This window comes from Oncorhynchus tshawytscha, unplaced genomic scaffold (genome assembly GCF_018296145.1).
Source record: "Oncorhynchus tshawytscha isolate Ot180627B unplaced genomic scaffold, Otsh_v2.0 Un_contig_3911_pilon_pilon, whole genome shotgun sequence".
NCBI classification, from domain to species: Eukaryota; Metazoa; Chordata; class Actinopteri; order Salmoniformes; family Salmonidae; genus Oncorhynchus; species Oncorhynchus tshawytscha.
In genome coordinates, this window is record NW_024608981.1 from 56676 (window position 1) to 83919 (window position 27244).

A 27244-nucleotide genomic window follows, 5' to 3' on the forward strand; every position below is an offset into this window, starting at 1 on the left:
GTCTGATTTGAAGGTCAAGGTACTCACAATTATAAGAAGATGCATATGTGTGTCAGTGTGTTTGTCCTGTTTGTCATGTGTGTGTGTGTCAGGTTATTATTTTAGGGACACTGAGGAGTCAACAACATAAACCCTAAACCCTGGATAGAGGGGCTCAGTGAATGTGGAGGTGAATGTAATCAGGTGGGTCAGTGTCAGGGGAGGCTCTATAGAAGGACAGAGTGCCGGCTGGCCAGTCCAGATACACTCCTACTCTGTGGGAGCTGGAGGAGGGGACGTCTATGGTAGTGTGATTATTATTGTGCCTGGCAGTGTAACTGTTGTCAGAGCAGAACAGACTCAAGGACTTGTCATTTTATCCAAGATAATAGTCATTACCCTCTCCTCTCCTGTTGATTCCTTTATATGTCACTCCTATATCAGCCCTTCTCCCACTCCACTCTACCTCTTAGTAACAGCGCCCAGTCAGACCCTCTCTACACAGCACCTGTTCCCAGTCCTCAAATCTCTCTGGGTGATCAGGATACGGCTGCTTCTCTCTCCTACATGTCACCTTTCTGTTCTCCTCAGACAGAGAGAGGTGTGTGTCTACTGTGTTTGGGTCCAGTGTGAGATCACAGACATCTGATGGATGAAACCAGACACAATATTAGAAATCATCATCATTCACATTAGAATGTTAACTCACTTTTCACTAATTCATTTAATGTAGATGTTTCTAGGTATCAAAAGGAGAAGTTAAGGTAACTTGAGACTTGCTGAATGATCATATGTTATACTGTATGGTAATATAAAACACACTTATCCCAATAATTACACACACACACACACCTGTACACATGCATGATGAACACACACTGGACACACACTAAACACCCACACTGAACACACACACACTCCTGTATGCATAATGAACACAAACACACATTTCTTGTGTCACACGAACACGCAACACACACACAGACACACACAGTCAAAGTAAACTTTGGTGTCCCTGATTTCTGCTTCTGTAGAACTACAGCTGATATTTAATATGACCAAGTAAGTAATGATGTTGGTCTTTGACTTTGACTTAACTTGAATTAAGACTTATTCTTAGTCATATTCTTCACAGTAGTCAACACTCACATTTTCTAAGCCCAGGTTTCATTCTGTTCTCTCCACCATGTTCCACACTGTAGCGGTAAGCAGAAGAACAGACAGTCATTGAGGGATACACCTGAACTCACACACACACACACACACACACACACACACACACAAACACACACACACACACACTGGACACACACAGGACACACACACACACTCAGCATATAACTTTGTCCAAGTGGTGGTAAGAATGTTTGTCTTAACTATCCTGATAAGTCAAACATGTCTGATATGAACATTGACATAAACCCTCTACATACTTGAGTTTCTCCAGTCTGCAGTGTGGATCCCCCAGTACAGCAGAGAGCAGTCTGACTCCTGAGTCTCCTGGGTGATTGTAGCTCAGGTCCAGCTCTCTCAGGTGTGAGGGGTTTGACCTCAGAGCTGAGACCAGAGAAGCACAGCCTTCCTCTGTGACTAGACAGCCTGACAGCCTGCAAAGAGTCAAATCATATTAAAATCACACTGATATTCTTTGGTGGTGAAAATAGTGGCAGAATATGTATATTTTTTCAACATATTCAGAAACATCAGTGTCCTGAAACCTGCCAGATCTATTAATTAATTAATGTATAATTATTAGAAATGACAAATTATCAAAGAACTGCTAGAAGAGAGAAAAATGTATAGTACAAATATTTGAGTTGACTGATGTCATGACGTGGCCCTCTTTGGCTTCCCCCTCTCTCCTCTCCTACACCCAGGTTCTTCTCAGGTCATAAATTCCTAGAGGAGACTCTCTCCTCCAGGCCATGCAGAAAGAGACACATAGAGTAGAACAAAGGAACTTCTTCTTCTTCACAGAACTTGAGAACTGAACAATATCCATGTTTTTGAGAATATGTAAACGGTCGGTGGAGAAGCCAGTGTGAGAGCTATATTCATGACTATGATTACATTTCCATTATTAGCAGCATCTAGACTGTCCAGTTTGAAGAGCTGAGACAGAATGACTATATAAGGAATGTAACATATAGAACCAGGGCCCCTCTACCATTATAACCTATACAGCTGTCAGATGTGGGCGTTAACAAGCAATAATTAAGATGGAAAGACAATGATGGAGAGAGGTCAAGGGAAGCTATTTTCATATAGAGGGAGGGGACTCTATACGTTATGCAAAGACAGAACCCTATAAAGGCAGGACTCTGTAATATGAGAATTTAGTCTTTTCCATGGAGGGGCTCAGCTCTGTTATGTTTGTAATTGAGTCTTTCCATGGAAGGGCTCAGCTTTGCTACTTTGTATTAAAGTCTATTTTGAATTCACAAGTTCTAGTAGGAGTGTTATATTTCTGAGTCAATATTTCTGAGACCTGGCCCATTTTGTTTCATGTTTGTGACCTCATGAAAGACAATACAGCCACATTACCATAACCCTGTTTATACAGGAGCCTCAGTTATGAGGTTTGCATCTAATTATTGTATAAAATGAATGAGTAAAGATGAAACTATTTGTGAAATGATGTAATGTGATTTTAACCCTTTTAATGAAAGAGAATTGTATTCCCTTTTAAAGTATAACTAAGTCATTGGCCCTCCCCCATGAGCACAGACATGATCTGGCTCATGGGACAGCCCTTTTCTACTGTTACGAATAAAAACCCCAGCTGGAGAAATCGTCTTCAGACCATGAGTACCTTGATCACCGAGGGGGCGAAGGTTTGAGTAGAGACCACAAAAACCTCCGTATAAGCTAAGGTTGCAATGGGTTTTGAATTATTAACCATGTGGATCATTGGCTACACGGGTGGAAATGGTTCAACTTCGATCCCGATAGAATAAGAGCAAATCTTAGATACTAATTACTAGTCTGCAGCTAGAAATTATGTACCATTGGATGCAAAGACCGACAACCGCCGAAACATCTATTATTTAATAACATTTCTGAATCTAACCACGAAAGACCTCAGGGAAGCAGAGAGAGAGAGAGATGTGTGGATTAACTTTCCAGGAGAAAGACGGACGATTCCAACAGAGATCACAACGAAACACTGAGTGTAAATATACGTATATTGATTCCAATTATTGCCGAATGAGTGACCGTTCATGTGCAAAGGATTAGAATTTAAATTAATATAATTATCAACTGTGTAGACACTCTTTTGTAATTCCCGCCCTTCTCAGTTCACACTAGAGGTCGACCGATTATGATTTTTCAACGCCGATACCGATACCGATTATTGGAGGACCAAAAACCCATACCGATTAATCGGCCGATTAAAAAAAATGTTTGTAATAATGACAAACTGAATGAACACTTATTTTAACTTAATATAATACAGCAATAAAATCAATTTAGCCTCAAATAAATAATGAAACATGTTCAATTTGGTTTAAATAATGCAAAAACAGTGTTGGAGAAGAAAGTAAAAGTGCAATATGTGCAATATGTGCCATGTAAGAGAGCTAACATTTAAGTTCCTTGCTCAGAACATGAGAACATATGAAAGCTGGTGGTTCCTTTTAACGAGTCTTCAATATTCCCAGGTAAGAAGTTTTAGGTTCTAGTTGTTATAGGAATTACAGGATTGCCAGTGTAACAGTGTAGCTTCCGTCCCTCTCCTCGCTCCTCCCTGGGCTCGAACCAGGAACACATCGACAACAGCCACCCTCGAAGCAGCGTTACCCATGCAGAGCAAGGGGAACAACCACTCCAAGTCTCAGAGCGAGTGACATTTGAAACGCTATTAGCGCGCACCCCGCTAACTAGCTAGCCATTTCACATTGGTTACAAAAGCCTAATCTCGGAGTTGATAGGCTTGAAGTCATAAACAGCGCAATGCTTGACGCACAACGAAGAGCTGCTGGCAAAACTCACGAAAGTGCTGTTTGAATGAATGCTTACGAGCCTGCTGCTGCCTACCACCGCTCAGTCAGACTGCTCTATCAAATCATAGACTTAGTTAAAACATATTAACGCACAGAAATACGAGCCTTAGGTCATTAATATGGTCAAATCCGGAAACTATCATCTCGAAAACAAGACGTTTATTCTTTGAGTGAAATACGGAACCGTTCTGTATTTTATCTAACGGGTGGCATCCATAAGTTTAAATATTCCTGTTACATTGCACAACCCTTAATGTTATGTCATAATTATGTAAAATTCTGGCAAATTAGGCAGCCCAAACTGTTGCATATACACTGACTCTGCGTGCAATGAACGCAAGAGAAGTGACACAATTTCACCTGGTTAATACTGGATTTCTTTCAGCTAAATATGCAGGTTTAAAAATATACTTCTGTGTATTGATTTTAAGAAAGGCATTGATGTTCATGGTTAGGTACACATTGAAGCAACGATACGCACCGCATCGATTATTTGCAACGCAGGACACGCTAGATAAACTAGTAATATCATCAACCATGTGTTAACTAGTGATTATGATTGATTGATTGTTTTAGATAAGATACGTTTAATGCTAGCTAGCAACTTACCTTGGCTTACTGCATTCGCGTAACAGGCAGTCTGCTTGTGGAGTGCAATGAGAGGCAGGTGGTTAGAGCGTTGGGCTAGTTAACTGTAAGGTTGCAAGATTGACTGCCGTTCTGCCCCTGACGAGGCAGTTAACCCACCGTTCCTAGGCCGTCATTGAAAATGAGAATGTGTTCTTAACTGACTTGCCTAGTTATATAAAGATTAAATAAAGGTGAAAAATAATCAAAAATAATCAAAATCGCCCAAATCGGTGTCCAGAAATACCTATTTCCGATTGTTATGAAAACTTGAAATCTGCCCTAATTAATCGGCCATTCCGATTAATCGGTCGACCTCTTGTTCACACCCACTTCCCTTTGTCCACCAAGCCGTCATATCGGCTTAGCCCACTAGAGAACCTCCTCTATCCTTTCCTCCGTCATGTCGGCTTAGCCCACTAGAGAACCTCCTCTATCCTTTCCTCCGTCATGTCGGCTTAGCCCACTAGAGAACCTCCTCTATCCTTTCCTCCGTCATATCGGCTTAGCCCACTACAGAACCTCCTCTATCCTTTCCTCCGTCATGTCGGCTTAGCCCACTAGAGAACCTCCTCTATCCTTTCCTCCGTCATGTCGGCTTAGCCCACTAGAGAACCTCCTCTATCCTTTCCTCCGTCATATCGGCTTAGCCCACTACAGAACCTCCTCTATCCTTTCCTCCGTCATGTCGGCTTAGCCCACTAGAGAACCTCCTCTATCCTTTCCTCCGTCATGTCGGCTTAGCCCACTACAGAACCTCCTCTATCCTTTCCTCCGTCATATCGGCTTAGCCCACTACAGAACCTCCTCTATCCTTTCCTCCGTCATATCGGCTTAGCCCACTACAGAACCTCCTCTATCCTTTCCTCCGTCATGTAGCCCACTACAGCTCCTCTAGCCCACTAGCCCACTACAGAACCTCCTCTATCCTTTCCTCCGTCATATCGGCTTAGCCCACTACAGAACCTCCTCTATCCTTTCCTCCGTCATATCGGCTTAGCCCACTACAGAACCTCCTCTATCCTTTCCTCCGTCATATCGGCTTAGCCCACTACAGAACCTCCTCTATCCTTTCCTCCGTCATGTCGGCTTAGCCCACTACAGAACCTCCTCTATCCTTTCCTCCGTCATATCGGCTTAGCCCACTACAGAACCTCCTCTATCCTTTCCTCCGTCATATCGGCTTAGCCCACTACAGAACCTCCTCTATCCTTTCCTCCGTCATATCGGCTTAGCCCACTACAGAACCTCCTCTATCCTTTCCTCCGTCATGTCGGCTTAGCCCACTACAGAACCTCCTCTATCCTTTCCTCCGTCATATCGGCTTAGCCCACTACAGAACCTCCTCTATCCTTTCCTCCGTCATATCGGCTTAGCCCACTACAGAACCTCCTCCATCCTTTCCTCCGTCATATCGGCTTAGCCCACTAGAGAACCTCCTCTATCCTTTCCTCCGTCATATCGGCTTAGCCCACTACAGAACCTCCTCTATCCTTTCCTCCGTCATATCGGCTTAGCCCACTACAGAACCTCCTCTATCCTTTCCTCCGTCATATCGGCTTAGCCCACTACAGAACCTCCTCTATCCTTTCCTCCGTCATATCGGCTTAGCCCACTAGAGAACCTCCTCTATCCTTTCCTCCGTCATATCGGCTTAGCCCACTAGAGAACCTCCTCTATCCTTTCCTCCGTCATATCGGCTTAGCCCACTACAGAACCTCCTCTATCCTTTCCTCCGTCATATCGGCTTAGCCCACTACAGAACCTCCTCTATCCTTTCCTCCGTCATATCGGCTTAGCCCACTAGAGAACCTCCTCTATCCTTTCCTCCGTCATATCGGCTTAGCCCACTACAGAACCTCCTCTATCCTTTCCTCCGTCATATCGGCTAGCCCACTAGAACCCCACTAGAGAACCTCCTCTATCCTTTCCTCCGTCATATCGGCTTAGCCCACTAGAGAACCTCCTCTATCCTTTCCTCCGTCATATCGGCTTAGCCCACTAGAGAACCTCCTCTATCCTTTCCTCCGTCATATCGGCTTAGCCCACTAGAGAACCTCCTCTATCCTTTCCTCCGTCATATCGGCTTAGCCCACTAGAGAACCTCCTCTATCCTTTCCTCCGTCATGTCGGCTTAGCCCACTACAGAACCTCCTCTATCCTTTCCTCCGTCATATCGGCTTAGCCCACTAGAGAACCTCCTCTATCCTTTCCACCGTCATGTCGGCTTAGCCCACTAGAGAACCTCCTCTATCCTTTCCTCCGTCATGTCGGCTTAGCCCACTAGAGAACCTCCTCTATCCTTTCCTCCGTCATGTCGGCTTAGCCCACTAGAGAACCTCCTCTATCCTTTCCTCCGTCATGTCGGCTTAGCCCACTACAGAACCTCCTCTATCCTTTCCTCCGTCATATCTACAGCTATCCTTTCCTAGCCCACTACAGAACCTCCTCTATCCTTTCCTCCGTCATATCGGCTTAGCCCACTAGAGAACCTCCTCTATCCTTTCCTCCGTCATATCGGCTTAGCCCACTAGAGAACCTCCTCTATCCTTTCCTCCGTCATATCGGCTTAGCCCACTACAGAACCTCCTCTATCCTTTCCTCCGTCATGTCGGCTTAGCCCACTAGAGAACCTCCTCTATCCTTTCCTCCGTCATATCGGCTTAGCCCACTACAGAACCTCCTCTATCCTTTCCTCCGTCATGTCGGCTTAGCCCACTACAGAACCTCCTCTATCCTTTCCTCCGTCATGTCGGCTTAGCCCACTACAGAACCTCCTCTATCCTTTCCTCCGTCATGTCGGCTTAGCCCACTACAGAACCTCCTCTATCCTTTCCTCCGTCATGTCGGCTTAGCCCACTAGAGAACCTCCTCTATCCTTTCCTCCGTCATGTCGGCTTAGCCCACTACAGAACCTCCTCTATCCTTTCCTCCGTCATGTCGGCTTAGCCCACTAGAGAACCTCCTCTATCCTTTCCTCCGTCATGTCGGCTTAGCCCACTACAGAACCTCCTCTATCCTTTCCTCCGTCATGTCGGCTTAGCCCACTAGAGAACCTCCTCTATCCTTTCCTCCGTCATATCGGCTTAGCCCACTAGAGAACCTCCTCTATCCTTTCCTCCGTCATGTCGGCTTAGCCCACTAGAGAACCTCCTCTATCCTTTCCTCCGTCATATCGGCTTAGCCCACTAGAGAACCTCCTCTATCCTTTCCTCCGTCATGTCGGCTTAGCCCACTAGAGAACCTCCTCTATCCTTTCCTCCGTCATGTCGGCTTAGCCCACTAGAGAACCTCCTCTATCCTTTCCTCCGTCATGTCGGCTTAGCCCACTACAGAACCTCCTCTATCCTTTCCTCCGTCATATCGGCTTAGCCCACTAGAGAACCTCCTCTATCCTTTCCTCCGTCATGTGGCTTAGCCCACTACAGAACCTCCTCTATCCTTTCCTCCGTCATATCGGCTTAGCCCACTAGAGAACCTCCTCTATCCTTTCCTCCGTCATATCGGCTTAGCCCACTAGAGAACCTCCTCTATCCTTTCCTCCGTCATATCGGCTTAGCCCACTACAGAACCTCCTCTATCCTTTCCTCCGTCATGTCGGCTTAGCCCACTACAGAACCTCCTCTATCCTTTCCTCCGTCATATCGGCTTAGCCCACTACAGAACCTCCTCTATCCTTTCCTCCGTCATATCGGCTTAGCCCACTAGAGAACCTCCTCTATCCTTTCCTCCGTCATATCGGCTTAGCCCACTAGAGAACCTCCTCTATCCTTTCCTCCGTCATGTCGGCTTAGCCCACTAGAGAACCTCCTCTATCCTTTCCTCCGTCATGTCGGCTTAGCCCACTACAGAACCTCCTCTATCCTTTCCTCCGTCATATACAGAACCTTAGCCCACTACAGAACCTCCTCTATCCTTTCCTCCGTCATGTCGGCTTAGCCCACTACAGAACCTCCTCTATCCTTTCCTCCGTCATATCGGCTTAGCCCACTAGAGAACCTCCTCTATCCTTTCCTCCGTCATATCGGCTTAGCCCACTACAGAACCTCCTCTATCCTTTCCTCCGTCATGTCGGCTTAGCCCACTAGAGAACCTCCTCTATCCTTTCCTCCGTCATATCGGCTTAGCCCACTACAGAACCTCCTCTATCCTTTCCTCCGTCATATCGGCTTAGCCCACTACAGAACCTCCTCTATCCTTTCCTCCGTCATGTCGGCTTAGCCCACTACAGAAGCCCACTACAGAACCTCTATCCTTTCCTCCGTCATGTCGGCTTAGCCCACTAGAGAACCTCCTCTATCCTTTCCTCCGTCATGTCGGCTTAGCCCACTACAGAACCTCCTCTATCCTTTCCTCCGTCATGTCGGCTTAGCCCACTACAGAACCTCCTCTATCCTTTCCTCCGTCATGTCGGCTTAGCCCACTAGAGAACCTCCTCTATCCTTTCCTCCGTCATGTCGGCTTAGCCCACTTAGCCCACTACAGAACAGAACCTCCTCTATCCTTTCCTCCGTCATGTCGGCTTAGCCCACTACAGAACCTCCTCTATCCTATCCTTTCCTCCGTCATGTCGGCTTAGCCCACTACAGAACCTCCTCTATCCTTTCCTCCGTCATGTCGGCTTAGCCCACTACAGAACCTCCTCTATCCTTTCCTCCGTCATGTCGGCTTAGCCCACTACAGAACCTCCTCTATCCTTTCCTCCGTCATATCGGCTTAGCCCACTACAGAACCTCCTCTATCCTTTCCTCCGTCATATCGGCTTAGCCCACTAGAGAACCTCCTCTATCCTTTCCTCCGTCATATCGGCTTAGCCCACTACAGAACCTCCTCTATCCTTTCCTCCGTCATATCGGCTTAGCCCACTACAGAACCTCCTCTATCCTTTCCTCCGTCATATCGGCTTAGCCCACTAGAGAACCTCCTCTATCCTTTCCTCCGTCATGTCGGCTTAGCCCACTAGAGAACCTCCTCTATCCTTTCCTCCGTCATGTCGGCTTAGCCCACTACAGAACCTCCTCTATCCTTTCCTCCGTCATATCGGCTTAGCCCACTAGAGAACCTCCTCTATCCTTTCCTCCGTCATGTCGGCTTAGCCCACTACAGAACCTCCTCTATCCTTTCCTCCGTCATATCGGCTTAGCCCACTAGAGAACCTCCTCTATCCTTTCCTCCGTCATGTCGGCTTAGCCCACTACAGAACCTCCTCTATCCTTTCCTCCGTCATGTCGGCTTAGCCCACTACAGAACCTCCTCTATCCTTTCCTCCGTCATGTCGGCTTAGCCCACTACAGAACCTCCTCTATCCTTTCCTCCGTCATATCGGCTTAGCCCACTAGAGAACCTCCTCTATCCTTTCCTCCGTCATGTCGGCTTAGCCCACTACAGAACCTCCTCTATCCTTTCCTCCGTCATATCGGCTTAGCCCACTACAGAACCTCCTCTATCCTTTCCTCCGTCATATCGGCTTAGCCCACTACAGAACCTCCTCTATCCTTTCCTCCGTCATATCGGCTTAGCCCACTACAGAACCTCCTCTATCCTTTCCTCCGTCATATCGGCTTAGCCCACTAGAGAACCTCCTCTATCCTTTCCTCCGTCATATCGGCTTAGCCCACTACAGAACCTCCTCTATCCTTTCCTCCGTCATATCGGCTTAGCCCACTACAGAACCTCCTCTATCCTTTCCTCCGTCATATCGGCTTAGCCCACTAGAGAACCTCCTCTATCCTTTCCTCCGTCATATCGGCTTAGCCCACTAGAGAACCTCCTCTATCCTTTCCTCCGTCATATCGGCTTAGCCCACTACAGAACCTCCTCTATCCTTTCCTCCGTCATGTCGGCTTAGCCCACTAGAGAACCTCCTCTATCCTTTCCTCCGTCATGTCGGCTTAGCCCACTACAGAACCTCCTCTATCCTTTCCTCCGTCATATCGGCTTAGCCCACTAGAGAACCTCCTCTATCCTTTCCTCCGTCATGTCGGCTTAGCCCACTAGAGAACCTCCTCTATCCTTTCCTCCGTCATATCGGCTTAGCCCACTAGAGAACCTCCTCTATCCTTTCCTCCGTCATGTCGGCTTAGCCCACTACAGAACCTCCTCTATCCTTTCCTCCGTCATATCGGCTTAGCCCACTAGAGAACCTCCTCTATCCTTTCCTCCGTCATATCGGCTTAGCCCACTAGAGAACCTCCTCTATCCTTTCCTCCGTCATATCGGCTTAGCCCACTAGAGAACCTCCTCTATCCTTTCCTCCGTCATGTCGGCTTAGCCCACTACAGAACCTCCTCTATCCTTTCCTCCGTCATATCGGCTTAGCCCACTACAGAACCTCCTCTATCCTTTCCTCCGTCATATCGGCTTAGCCCACTAGAGAACCTCCTCTATCCTTTCCTCCGTCATGTCGGCTTAGCCCACTACAGAACCTCCTCTATCCTTTCCTCCGTCATATCGGCTTAGCCCACTACAGAACCTCCTCTATCCTTTCCTCCGTCATATCGGCTTAGCCCACTACAGAACCTCCTCTATCCTTTCCTCCGTCATGTCGGCTTAGCCCACTACAGAACCTCCTCTATCCTTTCCTCCGTCATGTCGGCTTAGCCCACTAGAGAACCTCCTCTATCCTTTCCTCCGTCATGTCGGCTTAGCCCACTACAGAACCTCCTCTATCCTTTCCTCCGTCATGTCGGCTTAGCCCACTAGAGAACCTCCTCTATCCTTTCCTCCGTCATGTCGGCTTAGCCCACTACAGAACCTCCTCTATCCTTTCCTCCGTCATATCGGCTTAGCCCACTACAGAACCTCCTCTATCCTTTCCTCCGTCATGTCGGCTTAGCCCACTACAGAACCTCCTCTATCCTTTCCTCCGTCATGTCGGCTTAGCCCACTACAGAACCTCCTCTATCCTTTCCTCCGTCATGTCGGCTTAGCCCACTACAGAACCTCCTCTATCCTTTCCTCCGTCATGTCGGCTTAGCCCACTACAGAACCTCCTCTATCCTTTCCTCCGTCATGTCGGCTTAGCCCACTACAGAACCTCCTCTATCCTTTCCTCCGTCATGTCGGCTTAGCCCACTACAGAACCTCCTCTATCCTTTCCTCCGTCATGTCGGCTTAGCCCACTACAGAACCTCCTCTATCCTTTCCTCCGTCATGTCGGCTTAGCCCACTACAGAACCTCCTCTATCCTTTCCTCCGTCATGTCGGCTTAGCCCACTACAGAACCTCCTCTATCCTTTCCTCCGTCATGTCGGCTTAGCCCACTACAGAACCTCCTCTATCCTTTCCTCCGTCATGTCGGCTTAGCCCACTACAGAACCTCCTCTATCCTTTCCTCCGTCATATCGGCTTAGCCCACTACAGAACCTCCTCTATCCTTTCCTCCGTCATGTCGGCTTAGCCCACTACAGAACCTCCTCTATCCTTTCCTCCGTCATGTCGGCTTAGCCCACTACAGAACCTCCTCTATCCTTTCCTCCGTCATGTCGGCTTAGCCCACTACAGAACCTCCTCTATCCTTTCCTCCGTCATGTCGGCTTAGCCCACTACAGAACCTCCTCTATCCTTTCCTCCGTCATGTCGGCTTAGCCCACTACAGAACCTCCTCTATCCTTTCCTCCGTCATGTCGGCTTAGCCCACTACAGAACCTCCTCTATCCTTTCCTCCGTCATGTCGGCTTAGCCCACTACAGAACCTCCTCTATCCTTTCCTCCGTCATATCGGCTTAGCCCACTAGAGAACCTCCTCTATCCTTTCCTCCGTCATATCGGCTTAGCCCACTACAGAACCTCCTCTATCCTTTCCTTGTATATCTACTGTTTGTTTGTTGTAGTATTTCTGTGATTATTTAGTTAGTTAGTAAATACATGATTAAGACAATTGATGTATGGATGATTAATAGTAAATGCTGGGTTCGTACAATTTATGATGTTTGAATGAGACTAACGTGAGGTAAAGAATAATTCATTAATTCGAAGACTAATTGATCAGATATTAAAATATCTGAAGAGCTATATTAGGAAAATTATAACTTTGTAATCTGAAGATTTTCCTTGGTGCCCCGACTTCCTAGTTATGTACATTTACATGATTAGTTAATCACGTAATAATAATTACAGAGAATTTATTTGATAAAATAACAGTCTTCCCTTTAATGATGCCAAAGACACGACACTGACCAGACCAGTTTAAAAAGCAGTATCAGTCAGAAGACAGACAGTGAGGTATCAGATTTAGATTGTATTGAGTATACAGTCCACACCATATCTATTTAGACAGTGAGGTATCAGATTTAGATTGTATTGAGTATACAGTCCACACCATATCTATTTAGACAGTGAGGTATCAGATTTAGATTGTATTGAGTATACAGTCCACACCATATCTATTTAGACAGTGAGGTATCAGATTTAGATTGTATTGAGTATACAGTCCACACCATATCTATTTAGACAGTGAGGTATCAGATTTAGATTGTATTGAGTATACAGTCCACACCATATCTATTTAGACAGTGAGGAATCAGATTTAGATTGTATTGAGTATACAGTCCACACCATATCTATTTAGACAGTGAGGTATCAGATTTAGATTGTATTGAGTATACAGTCCACACCATATCTATTTAGACAGTGAGGTATCAGATTTAGATTGTATTGAGTATACAGTCCACACCATATCTATTTAGACAGTGAGGTATCAGATTTAGATTGTATTGAGTATACAGTCCACACCATATCTATTTAGACAGTGAGGTATCAGATTTAGATTGTATTGAGTATACAGTCTACACCATATCTATTTAGACAGTGAGGTATCAGATTTAGATTGTATTGAGTATACAGTCCACACCATATCTATTTAGACAGTGAGGTATCAGATTTAGATTGTATTGAGTATACAGTCTACACCATATCTATTTAGACAGTGAGGTATCAGATAGATTGTATTGAGTATACAGTCCACACCATATCTATTTAGACAGTGAGGTATCAGATTTAGATTGTATTGAGTATACAGTCCACACCATATCTATTTAGACAGTGAGGTATCAGATTTAGATTGTATTGAGTATACAGTCCACACCATATCTATTTAGACAGTGAGGTATCAGATTTAGATTGTATTGAGTATACAGTCCACACCATATCTATTTAGACAGTGAGGTATCAGATTTAGATTGTATTGAGTATACAGTCCACACCATATCTATTTAGACAGTGAGGTATCAGATTTAGATTGTATTGAGTATACAGTCCACACCATATCTATTTAGACAGTGAGGTATCAGATTTAGATTGTATTGAGTATACAGTCTACACCATATCTATTTAGACAGTGAGGTATCAGATTTAGATTGTATTGAGTATACAGTCCACACCATATCTATTTAGACAGTGAGGTATCAGATTTAGATTGTATTGAGTATACAGTCTAGTCTACACCACCATATCTATTTAGACAGTGAGGTATCAGATTTAGTGTATTGAGTATACAGTCCACACCATATCTATTTAGACAGTGAGGTATCAGATTTAGATTGTATTGAGTATACAGTCCACACCATATCTATTTAGACAGTGAGGTATCAGATTTAGATTGTATTGAGTATACAGTCCACACCATATCTATTTAGACAGTGAGGTATCAGATTTAGATTGTATTGAGTATACAGTCACACCATATCTATTTAGACAGTGAGGTATCAGATTTAGATTGTATTGAGTATACAGTCCACACCATATCTATTTAGACAGTGAGGTATCAGATTTAGATTGTATTGAGTATACAGTCTACACCATATCTATTTAGACAGTGAGGTATCAGATTTAGATTGTATTGAGTATACAGTCCACACCATATCTATTTAGACAGTGAGGTATCAGATTTAGATTGTATTGAGTATACAGTCACACCATATCTATTTAGACAGTGAGGTATCAGATTTAGATTGTATTGAGTATACAGTCCACACCATATCTATTTAGACAGTGAGGTATCAGATTTAGATTGTATTGAGTATACAGTCCACACCATATCTATTTAGACAGTGAGGTATCAGATTTAGATTGTATTGAGTATACAGTCCACACCACATCTATTTAGACAGTGAGGTATCAGATTTAGATTGTATTGAGTATACAGTCCACACCATATCTATTTAGACAGTGAGGTATCAGATTTAGATTGTATTGAGTATACAGTCCACACCATATCTATTTAGACAGTGAGGAATCAGATGTAGATTGTATTGAGTATACAGTCCACACCATATCTATTTAGACAGTGAGGTATCAGATTTAGATTGTATTGAGTATACAGTCCACATCATATCTATTTAGACAGTGAGGTATCAGATGTAGATTGTATTGAGTATATATATATTTATATTTATATATATATATATATATATATATAATGTCACCTTTTATTTGAGGGTATTTTAATCACTGTTAAGAAAAATAAAGTAAATAAATATAATATAATAATTAAAATGAAAACAATTTATGTTTCCAGTCTCCCCATTTGAAGAAGTCTTAAGTATTCTGAACAATTCACTCATAGTGTATTAAAATAGTCAACAATTCTTTTGTCATAAACTCGTTTGTTGCATTTGTAGTTTGTTTTGGTTGTGTTTTTGAAAGTTAGAGGCTACAACAAAACATGCTAACCTCTCACCATTACCAATAACAGAGGCTACAACAAAACATGCTAACCTCTCACCATTACCAATAACAGAGGCTACAACAAAACATGCTAACCTCTCACCATTACCAATAACAGAGGCTACAACAAAACATGCTAACCTCTCACCATTACCAATAACAGGGGGGGGGGTATATTTAATCTGATCTTTGTGCCTCTGTAACTTTCTCATTCATCATAATTCACAATTCATTCATTATTATTCATAATCATGGTAACATCCACATGAATGTAGAGGTGTTCAGAAACATCTTCTATTCTTACTGACAATACAAGTGAAGTGACTCCAAAATGACAGGACATTATTCACCATTCAGTTTCTATTAGGAAAACATCTAAAACACAAATCACAAGCTGATTGTAATCACTGCAGGAATATTGGACAAAACACTAAACGTTGGCTAAATTAATTTGTTCAAATAATTAAGACTAACATTATATTCAATTATAAAATATATATATAAATGAAGGACATTATTCACCATTCAGTTTCTATTCAAAACATCTAAAAGCACCAAATGTAAAACTGTAAGCTTCACTGTCCAAACACATGTGGTGTGGACTATGTGTGTCTGGTAAACACATGTGGATCTGATGAACAGTTATCACTTGTTGACCAACTACAGGAATACTGACCTCAGAGTCTCCAGTTTACAGTGGGGATTCCCCAGTCCAGCAGAGAGCAGCTTCACTCCTGAATCCTTCAGGTCATTGTTACTCAGATCCAGCTCTCTCAGGTGTGAGGGGTTTGAACTGAGAGCTGAGACCAGAGAAGCACAGCCTTCCTCTGTGACTCCACAGCCTGACAGCCTGACAAAGAGATCATCATGACTTCACAAACACACTGTTAATTTAACACCAGTAGTGTAGAAGGACAATGGCAGATGCATTTGGTTTATTCTCCCAAACAACATATAGATTCATCTTCCATCTCCTAGAATTGTATGGTCATATTGTTATACTAATGTGAAAATCAATGCATTTATTCAATATGTTTTCAATATAATATTATATACATATTATAATACATATTTTCTCTAAACTGAATATTTCTTCCTGATGATTAGTTCTTATATGTCATTTTATTTACTCACAGAACAGCTCTGGAGGCTTTGACCACTGGCAGCAGCCTCAGAAGACCTTCCTCTGATCTGGAGTATTTCTTCAGGTCAAACACATCCAGCTCCTTTTCTGAAGTCAGCAACACAAAGACCAGAGCTGACCACTGTGCAGGTGACAGGTTGGGTTTTGAGAGACTTCCTGATCTCAGGTAGCTTTGGATCTCCTCCACTAGAGAATGGTCATTCAGTTCATTCAGACAGTGGAACAGATTGATGCTCCTCTCTGGAGAGGGATTCTCCCTGATCTTCTCCTTGATGTACTTGACTGTTTCTTCATGGGTCTGTGAGCTGCTTCTTGTCTTTGTCAGTAGACCTCGTAAGTGCTTCTGATTGGACTCCAGTGAGAGGCCCAGAAGGAAGCGGAGGAAAAGGTCCAGGTTTCCCGTCTCACTTTGTAAGGCTTTATCCACAGCACTCTTGTAGACAGTATCTTTAGCCTTGTCTCTGAAAAGCGCAGAAAGGTTCCTGGGCGTTGATTGCGGTTCGGCCATTAGATTCTCATTGTTGTTGATGAATGAGAGGAACACATATACAGCAGCCAGAAACTCCTGAATGCTCAGATGAACAAAGCAGTACACCTTGTCCTGGTACAGCCCACATTCCTCTTTAAAGAGCTGTGTGCACAATCCTGAGTACACTGAGGCTTCATTGACATCAATGCCAGCCTCTTTCAGGTCTTCTTCATAGAAAATCAGATTGCCATTCACAAGCTGTTGAAAAGCCAGTTTTCCCAGTGACAGAATGCTCTCTTTATTCCAGTGTGGACCTGTCTCTTCTTTCCCAAGATACTTTTCATTCTTCTGTTTGGTATGAAACACCACAAGGTGTGTGTACATCTCAGTCAGAGTCTTGGGCATCTCTTCTCTCTTATGTTTCAGCATGTGTTCAAGGACTGTTGCAGAAATCCAACAGAAGACTGGAATGTGGCACATGATGTGGAGGCTCCTTGATGTCTTTATGTGTGAGATGATTCTGCTGGCCAGGTCCTCATCACTGAATCTCTTCCTGAAGTACTCCTCCTTCTGTGGGTCATTGAACCCTCGTACCTCTGTCACCTGGTCAACACACCCTGAAGGGATCTTATTGGCTGCTGCAGGTCGGGTAGTTATCCAGAGGAGAGCAGAGGGAAGCAGATTTCGCTTGATGAGATTTGTCAGCAGAACATCCACTGAGGTTGACTCTGTGACGTCACAACAGATCTTGTTTTTCTGGAAGTCTAGGGGCAGTCGGCACTCATCCAGACCATCAAAGATGAACAGAACTTTGTACTTGTTGTAATTGGAGATTCTTAATTGTTTGGTTTCCATTGAGAAGTGATTGAGTAGTTCAATGAAAGTGAGATTTTCACCTTTCATCAAATTCAGCTCCCGAAAAGGGAATGAAAATACAAATTTGACATCCTGATTTGCTTTTCCTTCAGCCCAGTCCAGAATGAACTTCTGCACAGAGACTATTTTTCCAATGCCAGCGACTCCCTTTGTCAGCACAGTTCTGATAAGTTTGTCTTGTCCAGTTAAGGGTTTGAAGATGTCGTTACATTTGATTGCAGTCTCTGGTCTTGCTTGTTTCCTGGTTGTTGTCTCAATCTGTTTCAGCTCATGTTCATTATTGACCTCTCCTGTTCCACCCTCTGTGATGTAGAGCTCTGTGTAGATCTTATTGAGAAGTGTTGGGTTTCCTTGTTTAGCGATCCCCTCAAATACACATTGAAACTTCTTCTTTAGATTAGATTTGAGTTCACGTTGGCAAATCACAGCAAGCTCATCTGAATCTAGAAATAACACAGAGGATATTAATATTTCAATATCTACAGTATTCTAGGACTGTTATAAAGTTTTACATTATAATAATGTATTCTCTTAGCTGACTGTATAAATGTGTAATGCTTTCATAATGCATTACAGACTGGTGTGACTGATTATATTATTATTGGTATTATTGATGGTATTATTAATGTTGTCTCTCTCTCTCTAAATTAATCACCACAACACATCCCTGCTGCTACTTGATGAGGTCACTAGGTGTTGTGTTAAGGCTGCTACAATATCATTGAGTTACACAGCTACTTTAGCTGTACTTTAGCTACAGCTTTTAAATGTTATAAAACAGCATTCAACATGAGGCAGACAGATCTTACATTTCTCCAGTGTGTCAGCAAGCTCCTTCTGGTTCATTTTCCTCAGGATGTGCAGTGTGATCTTCAGAGCCCCCTCTCTGGCACTGCTCTCCTGCTTCTCATCTTCAGCATCCACCACCTCCATATCTTGCTTCTGACTCTCAAAGCCTTCTGGGAGTTCTGGACTAAGAATCCTCTTGAACATCTTCAGCTCGTTCTTCACAAATGTCATCATTTTCTCTTCAAGCAACTGAAATAAATCAAGTAAATAAGTTAAGCAAGAGACTAAATGCTTTCTCATTAACACATTAATGAATGATTGACAGATCAACTTTACTTGAGGTAAACAAAAACAAATGTACATAACAGGACCACATACACTGAATATGGAGGCCAGGTCTGTTTGATGACTCTGGGAAGACTGACCACTGAGAATCTCTGACTCTGATCTCTCCTGTTGGTTTCTGTGGACAAAACATGAGATTACATCTCCTCATCCAGGGAGTACACACACACACACACACACACACACACACACACACACACACACACACACACACACACACACACACACACACACACACACACACACACACACACACACACACACACACACACACTTAGGGAGGGAATGTTGTGTTTGTTTAATATTGTTTAGGACTATGAAAATGGACAAAAGGATGAGCCTATGGATTATAAAAACAACAACAATAAATGGGAAAATGGGAGAGGAGAAATGACTAGAGACAGTGTTGTTAAACTCACAGACCAGGACCCATGAGTTCTTCTTACCTTTGTTCAGTAGAAAAGTCTCCCTCTCTAAAGGATATAGGACGACCCATAGACCAGTCACTCTTCATGGACACACAGCTGGGAACAGGGGAGGCTGGTCTCTCCTGCTTGATTGGTCTTCAACACAACAGAGACAAACATTACATCTCTCATCTACTCTGAGCTTAGATGGGGAAACAGAGAGTTTCATTCCATAATGCTATATATCACTTTTCTCACAGACAGTTTAAATCTATCACTTGATGGTTTCAGCAGGGATGTAAAACATTTACATTTGACGTTTCATTCATTTCACAGATGTTTTTATCCAGGGTCCGGTTTCCCAAAAGCATCTAAAGGCCAAGATCATCATTAGAATCAGGAGCATCGTTAAATCTCTGAGCTGTTTCAAAAAACCGTTGCTGCTAATGAAAACGCTTGAAAACCTGCCTCAGACCTCTAGAACATGTAACACCTGCCTCAGACCTCTAGAACAGCTGATTGATCTAACACCTGCCTCAGACCTCTAGAACAGCTGATTGATCTAACACCTGCCTCAGACCACTAGAACAGCTGATTGATCTAACACCTGCCTCAGACCTCTAGAACAGCTGATTTATCTAACACCTGCCTCAGACCTCTAGAACAGCTGATTGATCTAACACCTGCCTCAGACCACTAGGACAGCAGAGTAATCTAACACCTGCGTCAGACCACTAGAACAGCTGATTGATCTAACACCTGCCTCAGACCACTAAAACAGCTGAGTAATCTACCACCTGCCTCAGACCACTAGAACAGCTGAGTAATCTAACACCTGCCTCAGACCACTAGAACAGCTGAGTAATCTACCACCTGCCTCAGACCCCTAGAACAGCTGAGTAACCTACCACCTGTCTCAGACCTCTAGAACAGCTGAGTAACCTACCACCTGCCTCAGACCACTAGAACAGCTGAGTAATCTACCACCTGCCTCAGACCACTAGAACAGGTGATTGTGTCGTTAGATGCTTTTTTTTCCCTTCCGCATGACTTTATACACAGAAGATCTCTGCTAAACATATAATCACATGGTTTATTAGTCTCTCTGTGACTGCAGATGAATTCAGAACAACGTTGACTACAAATACAAAGTTGCCAATGTCTTTGCACAGTTTCAACTGTTCTGCCTTATTATCATTCGACCATGCTGGTCATTTATGAACATTTGAACATCTTGGCCATGTTCTGTTATAATCTCCACCCGGCACAGCCAGAAGAGGACTGGCCACCCCACATGTGCTCTCTCTAATTCTCTCTTTCTCTCTTTCTTTCTTTCTCTCTCTCGGAGGACCTGAGCCCTAGGACCATGCCCCAGGACTACCTGACATGATGACTCCTTGCTGTCCCCAGTCCACCTGGCCGTGCTGCTGCTCCAGTTTCAACTGTTCTGCCTTATTATTATTTGACCATGCTGGTCATTTATGAACATTTGAACATCTTGGCCATGTTCTGTTATAATCTCCACCCGGCACAGCCAGAAGAGGACTGGCCACCCCACATAGCCTGGTTCCTCTCTAGGTTTCTTCCTAGGTTTTGGCCTTTCTAGGGAGTTTTTCCTAGCCACCGTGCTTCTACACCTGCATTGCTTGCTGTTTGGGGTATTAGGCTGGGTTTCTGTACAGCACTTTGAGATATCAGCTGATGTACGAAGGGCTATATAAATACATTTGATTTGATTTTGCCAATGTCTTTGCAGTTGATTCAAACAAGGGACTTCTACAAATGTGCTTCAAATGAAAACTGAGATGACTGCATTAAACTATGAACTGTAGGCTGTAGGCCTATTTCAATCATATTGTTCAATGTATTGAGTTCTATTTTGCTACTTGTAGACTACTGTCTGTAATTTGTCTCAATATATTTAATGATGTGTATCCTAACATGAACACAATGATGTGCCAAATCTGGGAGTTAGTGCATTTTTATTGGGTAAGCATTAGACTAAGCCTCCTCAATACTTGCAGCCGTAGGTGATAATAGAAGCTGATCCGTAGTCAGTATTGTGACATAATTATAATGTTAAGGAAATATTTGAATGGAGAAAACTGATCTGAGAGCAGCGCTCCCTTTCTTTCCATCCTATCAGTATTGATACATGATCCACTAGAAGTGATACCTTGTCGTGCTGCTGGTCCAGTTTGTACTGTTCTGCCTGCGGATATGGAGCTCTGCCCTGTTCACCAGACGTGCTACGTTGCCCTTGTACCTTGTAAATAACAGAAAGGAAATAGTAACAGAAAATAACAATAATGACGCTACAGGTACTGAGTCAATGTGCAGGGTACCAGGTAGTTGAGGTAATAATGAGACTATAAGGAGTACCAGTACTGAGTCAATGTGCAGGGTACCAGGTAGTTGAGGTAATAATGAGACTATAAGGAGTACCAGTACTGAGTCAATGTGCAGGGTACCAGGTAGTTGAGGTAATAATGAGACTATAAGGAGTACCAGTACTGAGTCAATGTGCAGGGTACCAGGTAGTTGAGGTAATAATGAGACTAGTACCAGTACTGAGTCAATGTGCAGGGTACCAGGTAGTGAGGTAATAATGAGACCAGGTACCAGTACTGAGTGCAGGGTACCAGGTACAGGTAATAATGAGACTATAAGGAAGTACCAGTACTGAGTCAATGTGCAGGGTACCAAGTTGAGGTCAACCAATGAGCCAGTACCCCGCTGCCATGAGGTAGTAAGGTGCATGCTGGGACCGAGAGACTGAGAATGCTGAGTACCAGGTAAAACAGCTTCTAGTCAAGGTACCAGTACTGAGGTAATAAGAGACTAACATTGAGTACCTGTACACAGTCAATGACAGGGTACCAGGTAGTTGAGGTAATAATAATAATGAGACTATCACTAGCCAGGTAGTTGAGGTAACAATGAGCTACCTATAATAAGTACCTACTGAGTCATCTCAATGTGCAGGGTACCAGGTAGTTGAGGTAATAATGAGACTATAAGACTTTAACTAGTCCACAGGGTACCATAGTGAGGTAATACTGAGACTATCAACTGTGCCAGTACTGGTACCAGGTAGTTGAGGTGTAATGATTCTTTAGTCCCCAGTACACTGTGAGACAGTAGTTTTTTTGAATTGAGTATAGTTAGATTACTTGCTCGTTATTACTGCATTGTCGGAACTAGAAGCACAGTGACCAGTGCAGGTACCAGTACTGTAGTTGAGGGTAATAATGAGTTGACTAATAATGAGTAAGGAGTACCAGTACTGAGTCAATGTGCAGGGTACCAGGTAGTTGAGGTAATAATGAGACTATAAGGAGTACCAGTACTGAGTCAATGTGCAGGGTACCAGGTAGTTGAGGTAATAATGAGACTATAAGGAGTACCAGTACTGAGTCAATGTGCAGGGTACCAGGTAGTTGAGGTAATAATGAGACTATAAGGAGTACCAGTACTGAGTCAATGTGCAGGGTACCAGGTAGTTGAGGTAATAATGAGACTATAAGGAGTACCAGTACTGAGTCAATGTGCAGGGTACCAGGTAGTTGAGGTAATAATGAGACTATAAGGAGTACCAGTACTGAGTCAATGTGCAGGGTACCAGGTAGTTGAGGTAATAATGAGACTATAAGGAGTACCAGTACTGAGTCAATGTGCAGGGTACCAGGTAGTTGAGGTAATAATGAGACTATAAGGAGTACCAGTACTGAGTCAATGTGCAGGGTACCAGGTAGTTGAGGTAATAATGAGACTATAAGGAGTACCAGTACTGAGTCAATGTGCAGGGTACCAGGTAGTTGAGGTAATAATGAGACTATAAGGAGTACCAGTACTGAGTCAATGTGCAGGGTACCAGGTAGTTGAGGTAATAATGAGACTATAAGGAGAACCAGTACTGAGTCAATGTGCAGGGTACCAGGTAGTTGAGGTAATAATGAGACTATAAGGAGTACCAGTACTGAGTCAATGTGCAGGGTACCAGGTAGTTGAGGTAATAATGAGACTATAAGGAGTACCAGTACTGAGTCAATGTGCAGGGTACCAGGTAGTTGAGGTAATAATGAGACTATAAGGAGTACCAGTACTGAGTCAATGTGCAGGGTACCAGGTAGTTGAGGTAATAATGAGACTATAAGGAGTACCAGTACTGAGTCAATGTGCAGGGTACCAGGTAGTTGAGGTAATAATGAGACTATAAGGAGTACCAGTACTGAGTCAATGTGCAGGGTACCAGGTAGTTGAGGTAATAATGAGACTATAAGGAGTACCAGTACTGAGTCAATGTGCAGGGTACCAGGTAGTTGAGGTAATAATGAGACTATAAGGAGTACCAGTACTGAGTCAATGTGCAGGGTACCAGGTAGTTGAGGTAATAATGAGACTATAAGGAGAACCAGTACTGAGTCAATGTGCAGGGTACCAGGTAGTTGAGGTAATAATGAGACTATAAGGAGTACCAGTACTGAGTCAATGTGCAGGGTACCAGGTAGTTGAGGTAATAATGAGACTATAAGGAGTACCAGTACTGAGTCAATGTGCAGGGTACCAGGTAGTTGAGGTAATAATGAGACTATAAGGAGTACCAGTACTGAGTCAATGTGCAGGGTACCAGGTAGTTGAGGTAATAATGAGACTATAAGGAGTACCAGTACTGAGTCAATGTGCAGGGTACCAGGTAGTTGAGGTAATAATGAGACTATAAGGAGTACCAGTACTGAGTCAATGTGCAGGGTACCAGGTAGTTGAGGTAATAATGAGACTATAAGGAGTACCAGTACTGAGTCAATGTGCAGGGTACCAGGTAGTTGAGGTAATAATGAGACTATAAGGAGAACCAGTACTGAGTCAATGTGCAGGGTACCAGGTAGTTGAGGTAATAATGAGACTATAAGGAGTACCAGTACTGAGTCAATGTGCAGGGTACCAGGTAGTTGAGGTAATAATGAGACTATAAGGAGTACCAGTACTGAGTCAATGTGCAGGGTACCAGGTAGTTGAGGTAATAATGAGACTATAAGGAGAACCAGTACTGAGTCAATGTGCAGGGTACCAGGTAGTTGAGGTAATAATGAGACTATAAGGAGTACCAGTACTGAGTCAATGTGCAGGGTACCAGGTAGTTGAGGTAATAATGAGACTATAAGGAGAACCAGTACTGAGTCAATGTGCAGGGTACCAGGTAGTTGAGGTAATAATGAGACTATAAGGAGAACCAGTACTGAGTCAATGTGCAGGGTACCAGGTAGTTGAGGTAATAATGAGACTATAAGGAGTACCAGTACTGAGTCAATGTGCAGGGTACCAGGTAGTTGAGGTAATAATGAGACTATAAGGAGTACCAGTACTGAGTCAATGTGCAGGGTACCAGGTAGTTGAGGTAATAATGAGACTATAAGGAGTACCAGTACTGAGTCAATGTGCAGGGTACCAGGTAGTTGAGGTAATAATGAGACTATAAGGAGTACCAGTACTGAGTCAATGTGCAGGGTACCAGGTAGTTGAGGTAATAATGAGACTATAAGGAGTACCAGTACTGAGTCAATGTGCAGGGTACCAGGTAGTTGAGGTAATAATGAGACTATAAGGAGAACCAGTACTGAGTCAATGTGCAGGGTACCAGGTAGTTGAGGTAATAATGAGACTATAAGGAGAACCAGTACTGAGTCAATGTGCAGGGTACCAGGTAGTTGAGGTAATAATGAGACTATAAGGAGAACCAGTACTGAGTCAATGTGCAGGGTACCAGGTAGTTGAGGTAATAATGAGACTATAAGGAGTACCAGTACTGAGTCAATGTGCAGGGTACCAGGTAGTTGAGGTAATAATGAGACTATAAGGAGTACCAGTACTGAGTCAATGTGCAGGGTACCAGGTAGTTGAGGTAATAATGAGACTATAAGGAGTACCAGTACTGAGTCAATGTGCAGGGTACCAGGTAGTTGAGGTAATAATGAGACTATAAGGAGTACCAGTACTGAGTCAATGTGCAGGGTACCAGGTAGTTGAGGTAATAATGAGACTATAAGGAGAACCAGTACTGAGTCAATGTGCAGGGTACCAGGTAGTTGAGGTAATAATGAGACTATAAGGAGTACCAGTACTGAGTCAATGTGCAGGGTACCAGGTAGTTGAGGTAATAATGAGACTATAAGGAGAACCAGTACTGAGTCAATGTGCAGGGTACCAGGTAGTTGAGGTAATAATGAGACTATAAGGAGACCAGTACTGAGTCAATGTGCAGGGTACCAGGTAGTTGAGGTAATAATGAGACTATAAGGAGAACCAGTACTGAGTCAATGTGCAGGGTACCAGGTAGTTGAGGTAATAATGAGACTATAAGGAGTACCAGTACTGAGTCAATGTGCAGGGTACCAGGTAGTTGAGGTAATAATGAGACTATAAGGAGAACCAGTACTGAGTCAATGTGCAGGGTACCAGGTAGTTGAGGTAATAATGAGACTATAAGGAGTACCAGTACTGAGTCAATGTGCAGGGTACCAGGTAGTTGAGGTAATAATGAGACTATAAGGAGAACCAGTACTGAGTCAATGTGCAGGGTACCAGGTAGTTGAGGTAATAATGAGACTATAAGGAGTACCAGTACTGAGTCAATGTGCAGGGTACCAGGTAGTTGAGGTAATAATGAGACTATAAGGAGTACCAGTACTGAGTCAATGTGCAGGGTACCAGGTAGTTGAGGTAATAATGAGACTATAAGGAGTACCAGTACTGAGTCAATGTGCAGGGTACCAGGTAGTTGAGGTAATAATGAGACTATAAGGAGTACCAGTACTGAGTCAATGTGCAGGGTACCAGGTAGTTGAGGTAATAATGAGACTATAAGGAGTACCAGTACTGAGTCAATGTGCAGGGTACCAGGTAGTTGAGGTAATAATGAGACTATAAGGAGAACCAGTACTGAGTCAATGTGCAGGGTACCAGGTAGTTGAGGTAATAATGAGACTATAAGGAGTACCAGTACTGAGTCAATGTGCAGGGTACCAGGTAGTTGAGGTAATAATGAGACTATAAGGAGTACCAGTACTGAGTCAATGTGCAGGGTACCAGTTAGTTGAGGTAATAATGAGACTATAAGGAGTACCAGTACTGAGTCAATGTGCAGGGTACCAGGTAGTTGAGGTAATAATGAGACTATAAGGAGGAGTACCAGTACTGAGTCAATGTGCAGGGTACCAGGTAGTTGAGGTAATAATGAGACTATAAGAGAGTACCAGTACTGAGTCAATGTGCAGGGTACCAGGTAGTTGAGGTAATAATGAGACTATAAGGAGTACCAGTACTGAGTCAATGTGCAGGGTACCAGGTAGTTGAGGTAATAATGAGACTATAAGGAGTACCAGTACTGAGTCAATGTGCAGGGTACCAGGTAGTTGAGGTAATAATGAGACTATAAGGAGTACCAGTACTGAGTCAATGTGCAGGGTACCAGGTAGTTGAGGTAATAATGAGACTATAAGGAGTACCAGTACTGAGTCAATGTGCAGGGTACCAGGTAGTTGAGGTAATAATGAGACTATAAGGAGTACCAGTACTGAGTCAATGTGCAGGGTACCAGGTAGTTGAGGTAATAATGAGACTATAAGGAGTACCAGTACTGAGTCAATGTGCAGGGTACCAGGTAGTTGAGGTAATAATGAGACTATAAGGAGTACCAGTACTGAGTCAATGTGCAGGGTACCAGGTAGTTGAGGTAATAATGAGACTATAAGGAGAACCAGTACTGAGTCAATGTGCAGGGTACCAGGTAGTTGAGGTAATAATGAGACTATAAGGAGTACCAGTACTGAGTCAATGTGCAGGGTACCAGGTAGTTGAGGTAATAATGAGACTATAAGGAGTACCAGTACTGAGTCAATGTGCAGGGTACCAGGTAGTTGAGGTAATAATGAGACTATAA

General features: G+C 43.6%; 1 protein-coding gene across 1 annotated transcript; it reads right to left on the reverse strand.

Annotated features, from left to right (window-relative positions):
- Window positions 1–1531: 1531 nt before the first annotated feature.
- LOC121844076 (NLR family CARD domain-containing protein 3-like) lies at window positions 1532–21571 on the reverse strand (the record flags this gene model as incomplete). The annotated part of the gene is made up of 6 exons (XM_042313951.1): window positions 1532–1586; window positions 16410–18207; window positions 18574–18802; window positions 18932–19016; window positions 19345–19461; window positions 21482–21571. Coding segments are annotated over 6 exons (2374 nt in total), but the record flags the coding sequence as incomplete, so codon positions are not given.
- Window positions 21572–27244: the final 5673 nt, after the last annotated feature.